Source organism: Haliotis asinina, chromosome 7 (genome assembly GCF_037392515.1).
Source record: "Haliotis asinina isolate JCU_RB_2024 chromosome 7, JCU_Hal_asi_v2, whole genome shotgun sequence".
Lineage (NCBI taxonomy): Eukaryota > Metazoa > Mollusca > Gastropoda > Lepetellida > Haliotidae > Haliotis > Haliotis asinina.
Window position 1 is genome coordinate 29,565,612 of NC_090286.1, and position 20,111 is coordinate 29,585,722.

At 37.6% G+C, this 20,111-nt stretch overlaps 1 protein-coding gene across 1 annotated transcript; it reads right to left on the reverse strand.

Moving 5' to 3' along the window:
- Nucleotides 1-5,809: 5,809 nt before the first annotated feature.
- Nucleotides 5,810-19,888, reverse strand: LOC137290905 (uncharacterized). The gene is made up of 3 exons (XM_067822106.1): nt 19,518-19,888; nt 14,773-15,479; nt 5,810-14,437 (listed from the first exon to the last, which is right to left on the reverse strand). Exons 2-3 carry the CDS (start codon nt 15,467-15,469, stop codon nt 13,887-13,889), a joined length of 1,248 nt encoding a protein of 415 aa, XP_067678207.1. The 5' UTR covers nt 15,470-15,479; nt 19,518-19,888; the 3' UTR covers nt 5,810-13,886.
- Nucleotides 19,889-20,111: the final 223 nt, after the last annotated feature.

Genomic DNA, 20,111 nt, shown 5'->3' on the forward strand with positions numbered 1-20,111 from the left:
AGACCACCAACGTAGGCACATGAGACATTCATACATTTATATGATATACAGTATAACAACTTATAAACAACAATACCCTGTACTTCAGTTTTTAAATGAACTAAATGTGGTTTGATAATTTAGAAAGGCCTTTAAGATGGCTTTTGCTGGTAGTAGATAAGAGTTACTTAAAGACAGACATACATGTATTTGGAAATTCTACGCATTTGTCGTTCAGAAATTGATATCGCAGTTGGAGACGAGTTTCACATCTAAACAAGAAATGAAACTCGTCTCCAACAACGTTTTAAACACGAAGTGGACCATGTCAGTCTTCACGTGGAATGCTCAATCATCCATCGCCCGTCTCAATTGGTACTTTATGGACAGTTCTTCTGGACTTCAAAATTAGACAGTGTGATTATCGTCAGTGTCGCTATTGTTATAATTACAGTTTTTTAAGCAATGTTTGTAAGGGTATTGGATTTGTACTGCCACTCTATTTTGTTTTGCCAGTGTAATACCGAAATCGTGATTTTTATTGACGATTGATTTATAAAGTTAGAATACTTTTGTTAATTTTAACACATTTCTCCCTGCTTTGATTCTCTATTTACAGTTTGATGTCCAGTTGACTTCGGGAGAATAAATCCACACTTAACCACTTGTGTGTGTGTATACTCTAACCATTTCAACCCTGAGAATATATTCCATGGGTTCATGTATGTATGTTCTCGTCTTTTCCCATGTAGAACGTAATACCCCTGTACCATGTATAATGTCATACAACTACCCAATAAATGTACATGTATATATGAGCTTCTTATCAAATTTGTATAGATACACAAAAAGTAATTGTCACACCCTAGCAAGGCTTTCACCACAATTCTTTGTTTTCAATTCATTTAGGTAGCTCAGTATCATATTCGCTTTCACTACATTCGTTCCCCGGCCATAATGTTGACCATCAAAACTCATCATTCCCTTAGTCATGTTAAAAGTGTTGAAAATGGAACTTTCCATGGACTAAGGAAACTTTCCATTTTGCCATTGTAGCGTTTTATACTCTCATACAACTGCGATAAAACGTTTGGGGACTTCAGGCTACTCGGATCGTGACTCGCTGGTCTTTTGGTCTTTTGCTGTTGCCTATGTAGGAAGTAGTGTCGGTAGTAAGAACTTCTTTTGAACTTGCGTATGATTAAAGTTATTGTGTATGCCTATGCCTGTAAAAATGATTGATTTGTTATTTACGTTTGTTACTATTTGTTTCCGATTTCTTTCACATGATGCTGCGAAGAAGTACTTCAGTTCCAGATGAACAGTGCTATTGCAAGTACTGAGATTATACTTCAGCTGGAGTCGACATGATGTTTCCGTGAACATATACATTCCGCTGCACTCGTTTCGAACATCTGAAACACAAAACTAACGTCAAGGCAATAATAAACTTGACATATATTTTGGTTGATTGCTGAGCAGTTGGCTATAAGCAAATAGCTCATACCCCTTATATCCCGGTTCTCTCGGTAAGCTGCGTTTGGGCTTCACTGACCCAGGCAGAGATGTGCGTTATTGTGGAGACATATAGTTCTTTTTATTATGTCTTGGACGTTCCTTTGGTAAAGTATATGTTGCAGGCATTGTGGGTCAGTGAAATGCTAGTGAAATGAGAAAGAAGTAGACAAATATTTTCTACATTTTGAGAAAGTTGCTGAAAATCTCAAATGGCCTAGAGAGTCATGGACTATGCTATTGCAAACTGTTTTGAAGGGTAAAGCTCAGGATGCTTATTCAGCCTTGTCAGAACAACAAAGCTCAGATTATGATCTTGTCAAGAGTCAGATTTGATTTATGAGTTCTCACTTATTTCCTGATGTGCCTGGTCGAACTTATGTTGCTAGCCATGATGTAGATGTAGGTGATGCTGTGCCTGTAAAGCAACACCCTTATCGGATGAATTCGGTGAAGCGTGAAATTCGACGGAAGGGGGTGAAATACATGCTGGACAATGACATTATTGAACCCAGTGACAGTCCGTGGAGTTCACCATGTGTTCTTGTGCCGAAGAGTGGAGGTGGTTGGCGCTGCTGTGCTGACATGAAAGCCGTGAATGCACTCTCACGAACTGACTCGTATCTTATTCCGAGAGTGGACGATTGCATTGTTCGCATTGGTCAAGCTAAATATATAAGTACGTTTGACTTACTGAAGGGCTTCTGGCAGATTCCATTTACAGACCATGCAAAGAAAATATCGGCATTCGCTACACCAGATGGACTGTATCAATACAAGGTGATGCCGTTTGGTCTGAAGAACGCTCCAGCGACGTTCCAGAGACTCGTCAACAATGTCATATCAGGCCTTGATCGTGTCGAGGCTTACATGGATGATGTCATCGATTATGACATACAGTGGGATGACCGTCTTAAGAGGACTCATGCTTTCTTCGAAAGACTGTCTGAGGCAAAGTTAACTGTGAATCTCGCCAAGTGTGAATTCGGGAGGGCACAAGTGGACTTTTTAGAGCGTGTTGTAGGGCACGGCCAGGTACAACCAGTTCATGCTAAAGTTGGGGCAATTGTACATTTTCCAGTACCTCAGTCTAAGACAGAACTCATGAGATTCTTGGGTATGGCTGGCTATTACAGAAAGTTTTGTCAAAACGTCTCAGATGTTGTATTTCCACTTACTAACCTTTTGGGGAAAAAGGTAAAATTTCAGTGGGATAGCAGTTGTAAGACTGCATTTGAAAGTTTCCGTGAAACTTTCTTTTCCTCAAGGGGGAGAGTGTTACGAGTGTGTATTTTCTGTATATTTTTGTTATTGATTAAGTAATAATTATTTTTGGGTTACAACATTATAGTGTTTTGAATAATAGCTATGATGGGTCACATTTCGTTTTAATAGCTGGTCAACACTTTTATGATTCTTGTTTTCCGGAATTTATCTGCTCCTAGTTATTCGAGGGCATTCTACAGTGTTGACGATGTTCGTTTATGCCCGAACTTTCGTGAAATGACTTAGTAAATACATATAAAGGCTGGTTGCCGTGCAGAGGGCGACACTCACACTCATTCATGGTTACATCACTGCCACGCTTGATCGTCAAAACCCATCAACGCCTGATCTACATTATCTGCTGTCACACCGATCGCTGTGTTGACATTCTGCTATAGTTGATGCTCTCTCACACCAAGACTTTGATGAGTTTCTGTATTGTATTTTGTGACCCACTGACTTAGATTTTGTCTCTCTTGAATTGTACCTGAAATCTGCATTTTTATATTGACTTGTGACTTTGTATACCTTGCTCTCGTTGCAAAATAATAATATCTAAATATTTTAAACTTATCTTTGTTCTGTTTTGCTGGTTCACAAGGGGACTTCTTACATTGTTGTCATGGTAAATTCTTAACCGAAACAAAATACGTAAAATAGTAGAAACAATGCCCCCAAAATATTATCTTACTTTATTGCTGCTATACCTGGATGGTTTGCCAGAACAATCCAAAAGAAGAATCCCAAATCTCTCGTTTTCATTTGTTTTCTTCATTTGTCTGAAATTTTACTGAAATCCACCTTAACGTGTACTTTATACATTTTTATGCATTTCGTTCTGTCCGTTTAAATTTTGACAATAGGTATTTCTCAGGGAACCAAATTTAAATATCCCATCTTCCGCCCACTGGTTTGTTTCAATAACAAGCAGATACAATAAAATGAGGAAAATATACCCACGTACAGACATCACACGTTCTAGATGTCGCCATATGTCAGTATTTCGGTTCAACGTGCTCCGAGTGTGTGTGCACTTTGAAATGCATATTATATTGTATGGTTTTAGTAAATAATTATACTTAGTACACGCCTTTGTAAAACGTGTGGATAGTCACTTATTGTTTTGTTGGAAATAGTCTGCAACTGTAATGGTAAAATGCTACATATTCCTTGCTTAGGGTACATGATATAGTAGTTGATATAGTTCTCCTTAAGTGATATGTTCAAAGTATACCTTTTCACCACGAAAAATTCTCTTTTGGTATTTACCAAGCATTTAAAGGTACAAAGTAATACTAGCTGGACTGTTAAAACATAGTCAGTATTCTCACCTGTGAACACGGTTTCTACACCGAAGCGTCGCAGTCATTGCAATAAAGAAGTTGACTATCCGAACATAGTTTTCCTTCCTCCATACACCTTTCACAGAACCGTTCCGTATGGTGTGGCCGTCTACTTCAAAGCTATATGCATGCACACCAACAAACAATGCAGGCAAACGGAGATACATCTTGTCACTCAGCCATGCGTTGACACGCCCACCACGACAAATTTAGAAGGTAAAGCTACTCTGTTTCCAGTTTTGCGGTCTTTTATCGTTGATTTATGACCGCTAGATGTAACTTTAAGCCGAACGCGTTAGAGAAAAATCGATGGATTCGGGCATCTGTTCATTGAGACTTTTTCATAACATTTGTAGGAAAAACACTGAAGAAATGCATACAGTTTTTGATTTTCGCGGTAAGTATGACTGCATCTTCAATGAGCAACATCAATGACAAGTACTAATAGCGACGACAGCTATATTGCACTGTGGAGAACAGTGATATTTTGTGGCAAACTGCCGGTATATCAAATGTTTCATAAGTGAGATTCGTGAAGTAACTGGTGCAATTGATTGTGTATAAAAGTCTGTTGCATGAGTAAAGAGACAGTGGACATTTGAGTCGGTATATGTGTACACACGAGAGAGAATCTGTGTGAGAAACTGGACACTGGCCAAAAGTAAATATAAAATATGAATATGATAAACTACCAACGTTCCAACAGCAGTGCCGGTGCCAGTGCCAGTGCCAGGCGTTTATGAAACTATGTGTAGGAATGTGTTTATTGTTAATTTGGGGCGAAATGTGCCGGAAATGAAACGTATCTGGAGTGCCACAACATTAATTAACATATTTCTTGTCAATGCTTGGCACTTTCCTCTTCTTGTGTTCTTTCATGATGGGCAGGGAGCCGTGCTGTAGCCCAGTTTGTAAAGCACTCAATCGTCAAGCAAAAAGGCCGGGTTCGATTACTCATGATCACATGGGTACAATACATGAAGCCCATTTCTGGTGTCACCCAGCGTGATTACTCACTCACTCGTACTAAGCAACTCAAGCTATGATCCATAATTACAAGCTCCTGGCAAGTGTCTGAAAATAGGACGTTTTGATAGGAAAAGATAACTCCAGAAAAGGAAACCTAGCGAGGTTCTGGGGCTATGTGACAGACGACTTGCATGTCGAACCTTCCAGTGATATTTTGCTGATTAAGAAAAAGCAAATAAACAAAATTATTAGCGTATAATCGCAAATCAAAAGTGCAATAATTTGTACTTGGGTTTACCTCCCTTGAAATGAAGCAGCCGCGATGCTGAACCCAATCAGAGTCGGTGGGTGTGTAAAGGAGCCTTTTCATTGGCCTCTGGTTCATTTGCCGATACACATAGTCGGCTCTTTGTTTGTGGTTCATAATTGCATGTGGTCAATGAAGTTGCAGTTGTGCATTACATATTGCCATCAGCAGACACAGGCAAGCAGACAAAGTGTCAATGAACTCGGCTGAGTCTGCTTATCACAATCAAAATGTGTTGTTTCTTTTTTATTGTAATAAGCAGATTATTTACATGTCTGTGTACACAACCAACTTTAGACTACTGCTCAGGGCATGCTGTTTCAAGCTCTGTGAACCTATTCACTGCGCATACGTTATGAGCGCAGCGCAGAATATCTGTTGAGAAACAAGTTTCACTTACTATATCTGATCTGACGGTAAAATGTTAAGATTCATAAGAGTTTTTTTTATTTGCACATTTTTCAGGGTACAGGTCACATGTTATATGTTGTTATCGACAACAAAGGAAGAGTATACAGGGCTGGATTCAAATATTGCTATCCTGCTTGCACCAGGCGGGTGTAGCCTATGACAAGATCTCAGCCGCACCATCCAAATTTCAAAACTGTATGCTCATAATGTTCGACTTATTGCTGATGTATTTCTCAAAGATTGACTTGCACCTTGTGCAGGTTAGATTCATAAGTAGGTTCATTAGGTCAAATTAGTGCCAGTGCAAGCAACACAGCATTAAATCAAGCCCTGATATGTATTCACAGGTATGTGATGGTTTTAATGTCATAAACATAAAAGTACATTGCTCTACAGTCTTTGCTTAAGTTCAGTGTTAGATATGGACTATATCCAAGGAGGTAGTGCATTACTAAGCAAATACAGTATGTAGTGATGACCAAAATTTGGTAAACTTATCATATGAGCAAGTTGTAAATGCTATACATTTTGAAACATTACAGTACTGGCAGCAGATTCTAAAGATATTCTTTTGGTCTGGTATTATTCCATATTTTCGGTTGAGAAAGATTGTTTGTTTATTAAGAAGCAAAATTATATTCAAAGGATCATTTCGATTTTCCTTTAATCCAAATATAATGGTTTGTGGAGTAAGTTTAATTCTTATTCCAGCATCAGACATGAGCCGCTCTTCAATTTTCTTTCAAAGTCTATTTATCACATTGCAGTCCCAAAAAGGTGTAAAATGGTTTCATTGGGAATTTTACAACAGCTACACAAGGGTGAGTCACTGGCTTTTATTTTATGTTGATAGTAGTTCGTGCCTAAGATATTGTTAATAATTTTCATTTGGAACCATCTCAATTCTGTACTTTATGTACATCTAAATGGAATAATATTGTAAGTTCTCCAATCTGATTCATCAATGTTAGATTCAAGTATGGTTCCCATTTTTTTCAATGTTAACTTTCAATCCTGAAAACCTAGCAAAGAAGGTTAATTCATAAATTGTCGCATATAAAGATTTCTCAGTTCCATCGAGAGTAATAGTTGTATCATCTGCAAATTGTGAGAGAATATACTCAATATGTCCAGTTTTTACAGCTTTAATAGTTTTGTTATTTCTCAGCATAATGGCGAGGATTTCTAAACACAATATAAAAATGTATGGTGATAATGGGTTACCTTGACGACAGCCACGAGATATTGGAAAGAAAGGTGTAGCAAATCCATTCACAAGAATACAACGATTTTATATCTTTGTAGGGTATATTTATCCATTTTTTATTACTGGGCCAAAATTGAAAAAGTACTTTGTCAATATATTTCCAGTCAACTGTATCAAACGCTTTTTCAAAGTCTACTTGAAGAAGAGGTCCTGGGATTTGATAGGTTTCAGTGTAATGTATGATGTCATAAATAAGCTGGGTGGCTTCGCCAATATAGTGACCTAACATAAATCCTTTTTGATCTTCATTGATCAAATGTGGAAAGACAGATTTTATTCTTTGAGCAATGACAGCTGAAGCTAGCTTATAGGAAACAATTAAGGAGTGAGATTGGTCTCCAGTTTTTAATAATTTGTTTAGGTCTATTTCCCTTTGGGATACAGGTTATAAGTCCTTGTTTTTGAGTAATAGATAATTCGCCTGTATCAAAAGAGTAATTAATAGCATTTAGAGGGTATTTGTTGAGATCTTTTCAGAAAAATTTGTAAAATTAAGAAGTGAAACCATCAGGCCCAGGACTCTTCTCATTTTTTGTTCGTTTTAGGGCTTCTAGTAACTCTGTCATAGAGATTTGACTTTCTCATAGTGATGCTGTGTCATCATTTAAGATTGGAACAGTGATATCTTTAAAAACTTGATTTAAATCAGCATCTGATATTTCCTGCTGTTGATAGAGTTTATAATAGAACATTCTCACTTCTTCTTCAATTCATATTTGATATTTTATCATGTTTCCAGAGGTATCTTGGATTTCTGTGAAGCTTTTATTAAGGAAGTTTCTTGATTCCAAATTCAGAAAATATTTTGTGGGTTTTTCTCCTTTTTCAACCCATCTTGCTTTAGCCCTTATGAGAATACCTTTAGTGTTTTCCCTACTTATATCATCAAGTTGTTGGTTTATTGTTAAAATGTCTTCTGATAGTTTTTCCTTTAGTTCAATGTCTTTAGTCTCGTCCATGTTTACTTGAACAGATTCTACTTCTAATAACAGGTCCTTCTCTAGTGTGTCTCTATTTCTCTTTTTCCTTGATGAGTACTGAATGGTTTCACCCCGTATTTCTAAAAGAAGAGTTTCCCAAAGGAGGCTGTCATTAACTGTATAATCATATTGGTCATTTGTATCTGGTCGTCTATATTGTTCTACCGTTTGGTTGATTTTTTATTTTATTTTCATGACATATTCTTTATGTCTTAAAAGACTGTTATTGAATTTCCAAAAACCTTTTCCCCTAGTTAGTTCTGTTAATTCAAATACCATTTCTACAGGTGAATGGTCTGATTTGAAGGCTAGGGTGATGTTACATGATTCTACTGATGCAATTAGACTATGTGAAATTAGAAAAAAAATCGAGTCTTGATTGTTTGATAGGATTTGTTTGTCTCCATGTAAATCTTGTTTTATATGGATTAGCTTCACACCAAGGATCTCTTAGGTCAAGCGTTTCCATAATCTTTAATACTGTCTTTTTTGCCTCTGGGTTATTAATGTGTTTGCAATTATATGTATCCATTTGTTGGTCTTGCACTAGATTCCAGTCATCATTTAGGATTGTGTAAGGGTTATCAAATTCCAAAATGATATTATTTATTTTCTGAAAAAAATCAGGGTTGTCCCCATTTGGTCCATAGAGTGTCAATACAGTAACTTTTTTCCCATTAATAAGTACATCTAGACCCAGGAAATTTCCATTATCTTCAGATCTGGAATTTAGTATCTCTACATCAATGGTGTTAGAAAACAGGATAGCAACACCCCGAGCACTACTTCTAAAAGAGCTAAAATAACATTTGTTGGAGCCCCATTCTTGACTTATTTTCTGTTCAATATCTTTTGTAAAGTGCGTATACTGTAGACAACATATTGATGGTTTTCTATTCCTAAGATGTCTGAAAATTTGTCTTCTCTTAAATGAGTAATTGAGGCCTCTACAATTTGCAGCTATTATTTTTAACGTTTCAGCCATAATAATCTAAGTTAAAATGTAAATCAATTCTCATATTCTCAATTCTCTTACCTGATGGTCAGTTTATGCTTTTGTTAGCTCCACCTTCGTAGCCATATGTGCGTGTGTGCGAGCTAGTTGCAACGTAAGTACAAAGGGAGCTTAGTCTAACCGCTTGATCATCAGGCTAACCGCTAGTGATGTTTTTCCAAGTTGATAAATTTCAGACCTGTAGTACACTTGTCATATGTGAACTACTTTTTACGACTATATATTAATGTTTCTAGGTATTTCTATACATCGTTTTTTTAAATTACGTGTTATTTTACAATATATAATCATATTTTACAATCTAGTTGATATAGATATATGTTTAATAAGTGTGGACAGTTTCATGATAAAGGAGAGAACTTATATAACACTAAGGTAAGCCACATATTTCACCTTCCATACGATATAGCTAAATGTTAAAAACTGTGTCCACTCTCTGACAGAGCTGGAAATATACATAACATGCAAAGGTGGATGACATATTTTACAACCCACCTCATGTGAACAAATGTTGAACAACACGTCGGCCGCTCGAACATAGTACAGGGAGTTTATATAACACGCAGAGGTCAGTGGCATAGTTTACAACCCACATGATATAAACAAATTCTGATCAATATGTCAGCAGCTCGAACATAGAGCATGGAGGATATATATATGTTACACGCAAAGGTGGGTGACATAATTTACAATTCATGATGTAAATATAATTGTTCAATAGTGTGTCGACAGCTCAGACGTGGTGCAAGGAGGATGTATAACACGCGAAGTTGGGTGACATGTTTTACAGCCCACATGATGTAAACAAATGTTGAACAATAAGTTGGCGGTTCAAGTTTAGCAGGGAATATATACGACATGCAAAAGGGGTTGATATTTACAACCCCCATGATATAAATAAAGAGCTCGAACATATAGCAGGAAAGGTATATAACACGCAAAGGTGGGTGAAATATTTACAGCCCGCATGATGTAAACAAGTGCTAAACAATATGTCGGCAGCTCGAACATAGAGGATGGAGGATATATGTAACAGGCAAAGGTGGGTGGCATAATATATAACTCATATGATGTAAATAAATGTTCAACAGTGTGTCGACAGCTCAAACATAGAGCAGGGAAGATGTATAACACGCAAAGGTGGGTGACATAGTTTACAGCATACGCAATGCAAACAAATGTTGAACAATATGTCGGCAGCTCAAACATAGAACAGGGAATATATATAACACGCAAGGGTGGGAGACATATTTTACAGCGCACGTGATGTAAACAAATGTTGAACAATGTCTCCAGCTGGAACATAGAGCAGGGAAGGTGTATAACACGCTTAACGTAGGTAACATTTAACAACCCACACGATGTAAACAATGTTGAACAATGTGTCGGCCGCTCGAACATAGTACAGTTTATATAACATGCAAAGGTGGGTGACATATATTACATCCCACATGGTGTAAACAGGTGCTTAACATTATGTCTGCAGCTCGAACATAGAGCATGGAGGATATATGTAACACGCAAAGGTGGGTGACATAGTTTACAACTCACATGATGTAAATATAATTGTTCAACAGTGTGTCAGCTCAAACAGCATGAAAGGTTTGTGGTCGTTTTACAGCCCACATGATGTAAACTACAGTAGAATACTTTTATAACGAACTCGGCTATAACGAACTGACGGCTATAGCGAACTGTTTTAAAAGTCCCGAATAAACCACTATATGTTATCATATAAAAAAGTCGTGAATAACGAATTCTCTATAACGAACTTACCAGCTATAGCGAACTGATTTGCAATCCCCGCGCGTCCCAGGTACCACTAATTATGTTGAACAGTCAAGCTCCAGGTAGGCAAGATGTTTACATCAATGGGGTTTCCTCTAGACCGATAGACATCCAGGGGTAGCTTGCGCTTTTCCTGTAGTATAGAGTGATGTCTATCCCCTTTTCCATGATCTTTGTTTGTACATTAAAGTTTTTGAGAAGTTTATATGCCTTATTGGCAAGCTTGGCCCTGAATATTTTCAAAGCAACAGGTAAATCACTTCGGATTAATATTTTCCGTTCGCGAAGAGTAGAATTGTTTTTATGAACCGCGTTCATCACTGACTGTCTTTCTGCACTGTTTACATTTATTCCATTTCAGTTAAACTCTACTGAACGAACGATTTCCTCTGTTTTCGCTTTTAAATGGTTCACTTCACGTCACGTCAATAGAGTCGAGTTTGTCGGTTAGCTCGTTTGTTGGTTTTGCTTTAACTCACATGTGAGGGTAGCCATATTCACTTCATTCACCTGACCTTCACTCTCCATTTCGAGGGTTTTACTCCTGGTTTGCACAAATTCATCCAAATTTGACTTTTGAGGAGAAGGCTGGCTGCTTTGGTCGACTTTCGATTTGGTATTTTTCTTCCCACCCGGCATTATTTAGCGATGCTTGTAGATTTTGTCGGGGGAATGTGAGACCACGTCTTCTCTGGTTAATTAGCATACCGGAAACCAAGATTCATAAGAGTTAATATGTGATATTTGTGATCCATTATCTTGGAGTTGTACTAGAAATCTGTATTACGATTCACTGTAACTTACTCATGGTTTGCTCAATATGTTATTGAATATTTCAGACGTGTCTGTGTGATATTTTGCTAGTTCAAAGGGGATTTCTTATACCTTTTGTCACGGCAATTAATTAACCGTAACAAGAAAGTGAGTTAAGATTTGAAGTCACACCGACAAGATTTCAGCCATATCCTGACAAAAACTTCTTATGCACCTTACACTTTTGTCAATGTATATACCAACGTGTCTGCGTGTATTGAATAGATGATAGTGAAAATATGTAATTTGTCAATTCCTTCCGTACGACTTATGCATAGCCCAGTTGATACTGCTGTTTTGATAGCTACTGGAATGACGTACAATCCATATCATGAGACCGACTATACACATATTGACTAACCATACTCGCAGGTTCACACATGTGTTGAGAGAAAATTGTCTGGGTCAGATTACACTGCAGCAACCCATGCTGACATAAAAGGGAACATACGAGGTCAAGTCTTCCTTCTCTCTTACTTGTTCCATGACCAGGTTAAGTGTAAATCTTTTGTGTGTACCATTAGATTAAAACTGACACCTGCATACTTTTATGAACGTTAAAAGTAAAAGTAAAATGTTAATAAAATATTATCTAAGATATTTTTGAGTTGTTGGCCATAAAAGATGGCACTTAGTGTTTTGCAGTCTAAGCAAATAATATAATACGCTTTTGTTGAAATTATAGGTTTTCGTCAAAGATTCCTCTGTGATGAAATAACAACTGTGTCTAATCGATGAAATCAGATGTTCCTTGCTAATATATTTTGTCCACGTTAATAAGCTGTGACTAAGTTTCCAAATCGTTAAATGTCCTTATATTTCCAATACATCCATATTGGTTTGATTATGCATTCATGTTTGTTATGGTCTTGAAGGGAAATACAGTGACATGCAGCGCATAGCTTTGGCAAATGAAGAGCCCATGGGTATATACAAATTGCATGCAAATATGTGCCGATACTTGCAAATTGCATCGCATATATACCAAATAGGCACAAAAAAAATGATAAATGCAAACCTCCATCTCCGGAAATTCAATGGCAACGTGTCAGTTCGAACATTTGAACGTATTTTTTAACTGCCCAAATTTTTCCAAATGGCGTGACGGACGTACGGACTGTTTATTTAATGTTTGAAGCCCCGTGACCAAGGGTTGAATAAGATATTGCATGGTGTTATATCTTTTGCAACTTATGAATACAACATGTGATAATATCATTTATTATAAAAATGCCTTTCCAATAGAAGGCTTTCAAACAGATTTTGTTATTTAATTTCTAGTTGACATAAGTCCTACTAGTTTCTGTCTTGACGGAGATTATCAGTGGTAGTATAACAACATCTCTCTGCTTGATTTCTAGTGTTCATCATTTATATCTCTTTATAGATCATACAATTTGCTAATGTATTTAACCTGTACGTATTTTTAAACCACATCATAAACATCGGAAATAGGGCTAGAATATTCATACTGATTTTTTTTCCTCAAAATGTGACACCATGTATTGTTTCGGTTCTATATGAATTTTACAATCCATAATATCTGTACATACAGAAGACTTTTACAGAACAAATCCCCGCAAAGGCAGTGACCTTTGCACAATTATGACTATATCATGAGTACCTATGTCTTTCAGCAGTATTACAGTTGTACACTGATGTTTGTAAACGATCTTATGTGGACCAGCGTCATTCTCCTATGTAACTACTATGCAATCAGATGGTTATGTGATCAAACCATAAATCTACATTCAATGTCCTGATTCCACAATCATAATAAATATATTCAATGTGTCCATTCATGAAACCTTGAAATTCGTATATCCAACAGCAATGAACGCGTATCTATAGATGTACACAACGCGTCACACAAATTGAGGCAGTTCAGCCTTGTGTTCATGATCTGGTGAACATGGGTAATGGACGAATGCCTGACTCAAAATTTAATTCTGTTTGTTTGCTTTTCTACCTCACCATTCACTTGAGCTATCACCAAATTCAACTGAAACCCAATCTCGTATCACCTGATGTTTTAGTTTTAGGGTATAATATATTTATTTCGAATATTGAGAACCATGTCCTTGAGTTCCTGAAAATACTCGTCTTTTTTCATACAAAACGCAATACTCCTGTAATATCGATAATCTCACATACTACACATTAAATGTATACTGGAGTTTCCCATCCATTACTATAGATAAATAAATAGGAAACATGAAACCATATCAAGGCTTTACCACAATCCTTTGTTTTTCAATTCATTTAGGTAACTCAGCATCACGTTCGCTTTCACGACATTAATACCAAGGCCATAATGTTCACCATCAAAACTCATCACCCCCTCGGTCATGTTACAAGTGTTGAAAATAGGAACTTTCCAAGGTCTAAGGAATGTTTCCATTTTGCCATTATAGCGTTTTACACTCTCATACGACTGCGATAAAACTTTTGGGGACTTCAGGCTACCCGGAGCGTGACTCGCTGCCCACAGAAATTGTGGCCAAGGTCTTTTGCTGTTGCCTATGTAGGACAGTGTTGGTAATAAAAACTTCTTTTGAACTTCCGTATGATTAAAGTAATTGTGTATGCCTATGCCTGTAAGAATGATTGATTTGCTATTTAATTTTGTAACTATTTGTTTTAACTTTCTTCCATGTGAAGCTGCGAAGAAGTACTTCAGTTCCAGGTGAACAGTACCATTGCAAGGACGAACGCTATATTTCAGATGTAGTCGACACAATTTTTCCGTGAACATATACATTCCACTGCACGCGTTTCGAACATCTGAAACACAAAATCCACATGTCAAAGAAAATAATACACATATTTTTAGGTTATCCGTTCAGCGGTTTTCTCCGAACTGTACGGCTTTAAGAAACCAATCTCCTTTCGTTTGTTACATCCTGGTTCTCCCAGTATGCTGGATTAGGACTTCACTAAACCATGCAGAAAAGGGCGTTATTCTGATTAAGCAAATCTTTTTGTGTATCGACGAAAACGCCCAGAAAACAATCTAACCACTCTTTGTTTATTCTTCGAACATTGCCTGAACCATATAGATGCATTTGTTCCTCAAATCCAAACCTCAAGTAGTTACTCGGTGAATCATTTGTACTTACTCTGTGGTACGTTATCATTCATGGCTCCATCTTTCATATTCCCTGTCACAACCAGCAACATAGCTGTATATACATGACGAACAAGTGAATCCCCAACAAACAGAATGGTGCTGCCTTTGAGGATTGTGCAAGCTGCTTGGGGACTATGTTCCTTGTAGCCATACTCTGGGTCTGATGGGATCCAAGTGGAATATTCAGCATGTTTCTGGTTCCTCGTGTCATAACAATCTGGACATACACATTCCTCCACAGACTTCAAAACACACTTGTTGTTGAAGCAGCAAGGGGTTGTTCCTTTAGGATCACACAAGGCTCTTATCCACTCCGCAGTTTTAGATCCCGTGTGGGTGACGTTTCCACAAAGACCGTCACTCCTTTGATAATTTGAAGGGAATTTTAAGCGGACACTTACGTTCGAAAGAAAATTCAGTATATCTTCATCTTCCGTTTTAGTCAAAGGTCTTGTTTTCCAGTGTCCGTTCAATAATTGAGACAAGATTCTTGAACGTTGTTCATATGGTGTTATTGGTTTAGGTAAAGAATATACCGATGCTCTGCTTACAGACAGATACTCTTGGAAAGCGTGTTTCCGTACATTGCTCAGCATTTCATTAGTCATCAGACGTTTGTATATAACAAGAACTACAAACGATGTCATCATTACCATAATTACGAATATCTTCTTGTATGAAGTCATGGTGCCAATTCTGAAACCAAGAACAACTAGACAGACTTAGACACACAGACTTTAATTCTAACACTGTTCTGTTAATCAGACCCAAATCCAATAGATTCACGACTTAGGGATCGACAGATTTTGTTGACCTTATACAGCCAATAGTTCCATGTGTCGTAAAAGACAGACTGGTGTTGACAGTTACATTTACATGCATCAAGCCCTGAAAACCAGCAATAACACCAAGGGTTCCTGGAAAGGGGAAACATGCCCTGTGTAGCGACGTGCATTGCAGTACAAAAGTAAATTGTAATACTTGCAGCAAATTTAAATAACCCTGACGTGAAATGTAATAAAAAACGTAAATTAAAATAAAAATTGAAATTGATTGTAATACTCAAAACAATCATAAAAATTTACGTAAATTGTTTCAGTTGTAAAATTAACAGATATTTCAAAATTGTGATGAAAGTCTGGTTGTATTTCTTTGTGGACTGAGGTAATGCACCTGACGAGACACGTCACTGCGTTACTCGATGCGGATGAATACATGAATACTATACTCCACCAGAGGAGACACACAGAACCGGTAATCCAGCCGAGGAGACGCGTAAAAACACAAAATTCATGAACTTAGAACCACCACATGGCTGAGTAATCTCATACACAGTATAGAGCTGAATGTGTGTAAACTGCTGACAGCTGAACGGATGATGTAAACTAGTCTGGGGCCTATGCGGAAAGCAAATGTACTGCCCCCATACTCCCTTATATGGTGATCTACCTTCAGTTGTTGTTAATCTATTGCCTGTTTTTATATCTTTTATATCGTATTGTAGTTTATGGTTAAAATATTTTAGATATAATTACTGGTCGTATATTTTATAACTGTAAGTCACGTTATGGTTGAAATTTAAATATTGCCGATGTGACTATAAATTTTAACTCACTCACACATACACAATGTGTTATGTTCCCCAATCGAAGGTGTTTCGACAAAGACACATTATTGTTTGACACTTTTGTTGTTTTGCACGTTTCTATCTTTAGTACAAGAGAAAGAATTAATATGTTTTGTGTGCAAGTAGTACCAAGTCATGTTGGGTTGTTTCGGCAACCTTCCGATAATTTTCAAAGTCACAGGAAGTATTTTTGACATATCTCAAAAACTAATTGATAGAATTTGTTCGAGTTCGGTATCAAGGCATACGATGGCAGTTTCTGTGACCTTTAGACAATTCGGGGCCACGCAGAGGATTATTGCAACATTCAGATATCGACATGTGGCGAGGTAATGTGTTTGTTTTCATTGCGGATTTTCAAAATGTTGTAAGCAACTAGTTTCTATAATTTCATGAACACAACATTCTGGAGATTGGGTAAACACCACAATGATAGGATTGTCTAAATACCACATTCTTGCGATTGGGTAAGCATCCACTTTGCTGGGAATGGCTAAACACCACATAACTGGTGTTGTAGAAACATGACCCTTTTTTCAATTTCTTCTGAAAGAACGACACATACCTGTTTGTTTTATAACTATGTTACTATGCATCGTGTCCCAGAGCAACTAAGCTGGTATAGGGTTACGGGGATATAAAAATTTCTAACAATTGCCATGAACTGTGAAATTATGATGGGTGAGTGGGTGAGTGAGTTCACTCAGCAATATTCCAGTTATATGGAGACGGTCTGTAAATAATCGAGTCTGGACCAGACAATCAAGTGATCATCAGTATGAGCATCGATCTGCGCAGCTGGGAACCAATGACATGTGTCAAGAAAACCAGAGAGCTTGACCACCCGATCCCGTTAGTCGCATCCGACGACAAGCATAGCCGCTTCTCTAATGTAACTCATTGAGGAAAATAGTTGGGCACAGTGTAGTCGCCTTGTCGATCCCGTTAGTCGCCTCTTACGTCAAGCATAGTCCCCTTTTATAGCAAGCATGGCTAATTTATGGACCAGAAACTACTTACTTCCCTTCATTCAACCTTCTAACGGTTAATCCCTTGATATCCTCAAAACTGTTTCGGCCCAAAAGTGTTTTCAGGCTGCATGCGACACAGACACTACATCTTACTTTCTGTAACTCGGGTTTGATGGTATAAACCTACACGTGTTATTTGCCATCATTCACTTGATGGTCAGTTAATGAAGTTATAACGGGTATAAACAGTGGTAACACCACTAAAATTACTCGACATAGGTTCCCATTTGGCGTTTCTCCTGTCTGGAGTAAATACTCAACATTATAGATTAAGGTCTGTAGTGGCAAATGTATTGTATGTTACGTAATATGTGCATGTAAGTGATACAAGGGGGTTTATCAGCTGATTTACAAAAACAAACATCGATCAAAGGATTGACCGATAATACACTGATTGATTAATTACTTCCACAGCGGATTTGTCAAAAAGACAGTGTTTATGAGTGTAGATTTACGTAATCTATGCTGAATACACCCTGTCGTAAAGAACGAGGGTAAAAACAACATCCTTCGTACAAAGAATTAACCGCTACTGCCTTGACTGATTGATTATTGCTCATTATTGGCGGACATCATACAGTTAGTTGCCAGGTGTGCCCTCCTGGGTGACCAGTTAGATTGTGTATACATGTACACCAGTGTGAAAATTTCTCAAACAATGTATCACTTTTTCGCATATTAGACTGTTTAAAGGCACAAGACATAGAGCAGGATTATTTACCAGCTGTAGATGAATGGAATATCGTTCTTTTATAGGGATATTGATGGATACATTCCCGAACGAGGTAATAACCTGACACTGTTGCTATAACTTTTGACTGTCTTAAATTTAATAATTGCATTTTGTTTTAATTTATTTCTTGTAGCATTCAGCTGAATCCGTATTACAGAAAACATGCACTAGGTCGCGAATAGGGTGTGTGTGAAATACATTCACGTTGGCAATCTATACAATGTTTAGATACTAAAATCATCTTAGAATTTCACTGTAAGTATAAGCAGACCGTTTGGTTTTTTTTATTAACTTTCAAAATGCATACAAATGTGACAAGGAACTAATTGGGTTTATGAGACAAAATATAAAGACCTACACTGACATCGTTATTTTTCAGTCCTAACGGGTTTTTTTTATATCACTGGCAGATGAGTAAACTTCAAAGTGTTTGATTTGTTTTCATAATAACGAAGTAAAATGACTTCATATTTGTTGATCAATCTACACATAAACTATCAATTGCGCATATGGGAGGTGCAGCAGAGATCACGAACCAGTCACGAATTCTGGGATACCATCCGGTTGCTCACGGGAGAAAAACAATAACAAAGGAAACCACCAGTCCACGGAAATTACTAAGCATCAGTGTCTCTTTAATAATCCAGTCAGGAGGCAGATGCCATAGTGTTCACGTCATATAGTCGGTAGCGTTCTTCCAAATGAAATATAATTACATTTTTTTATGTTTTACACGTCACTCGGTACAAGTTGAGTACAGCCATCATTGAAGTACACATTGGTCTCAGGAGTCCTTTGGATTGATATTTGAAATCGACATCAAATACCCCAAACCATGTGGGGAAATGCCAGAAACATTGCCTGTCCTTAATGACAACTGGAATAAGCCAGAAATAGCAATACCCGGGCGTAGAACAAGCAATACCCGGGCGTAGAGACAGCAATAGCCGGGTGTGAGGGTGTGAGAATAAATGATGCTGCACACGCCGCACAGTCAACAGCCTTGAATAATGGCAGGTGTATTTGATTAATATTCATAAAAGACTCCAACCACAAAGACATCCTTGTTAAATATGGAAATCATTATCGATCATTGAACCTGCTGGAAAACATACGATCTGATTCGACATAATATCTGCTTCTGTGGCGGTACCACGATACCTATATTTGCTGCTTTACACAGTTTGCTTATCGTCCATAGTCGAATGACTGCAACTGTGATGTAGTTCCCCTCAAGCGATATGTTCCATACATACCGTTTACTATCGAAATGTCTCTTTGTATTTTCCAACCATTTACAGGTACAAAGTAATACAAACTTAAAATATGTCCAATGTTCTCACCTGTGAGGGCAGTTCCGTATGGTTAGTCCATCTGTTTGCAAGCTGTACGAGGTGCATCCGCAAATACCTTCATCTCTGGTCACGTGTCAGACGTCAAAATATGACGTGTCACCTTGACACGCCGAGCAACATATGTGTATCTGTGTTCAGAAATACCCCTAAGAAAGTTAAGATAACGAGTGGCCATTCTCTTAATTCTATGATGGATTACTAAACTTGCCTGTGCAATCCCCGAACGTCTGTGCACATTAACAAACGAACATCCACAGGTAACTCCCTTCTGTCATGTTAAACATAGCTCTGCGATAACAATCGTTGTACATCGGGAAGGGCTAATGTCTCGCCCTTTGTTCGCCGGGTCCCCGGAGTCTGCGTGTGTGTCTCACTATCGTTGTTAACAGCGATCCGGACTACATCAAAGATGGTACTTTGCATACTCAAATGATATAATGAGATACAGATACAGATACAAACAGATACATTTGACCTTCGTCATTTTAGTGCATATCATTGTTTTTCACCGCCGGGTGATAAGGCCACTGGCGGATCATCCATTCTAGTCAGACAAAACGTTATTCAAAGCCCTGTTCCACT

What these genes read in the sequence shown, in the direction of transcription:
- LOC137290905 (XM_067822106.1), bottom strand. Translation starts at nt 15,469, where the DNA reads ATGACTTCATACAAGAAGATATTCGTAATTATGGTAATGATGACATCG. An exon ending in GAATGATAACGTACCACAGA is followed by an intron (nt 14,438 to 14,772) that starts GTAAGTACAAAT and finishes TTTGTGTTTCAG; the next exon opens with ATGTTCGAAACGCGTGCAGT.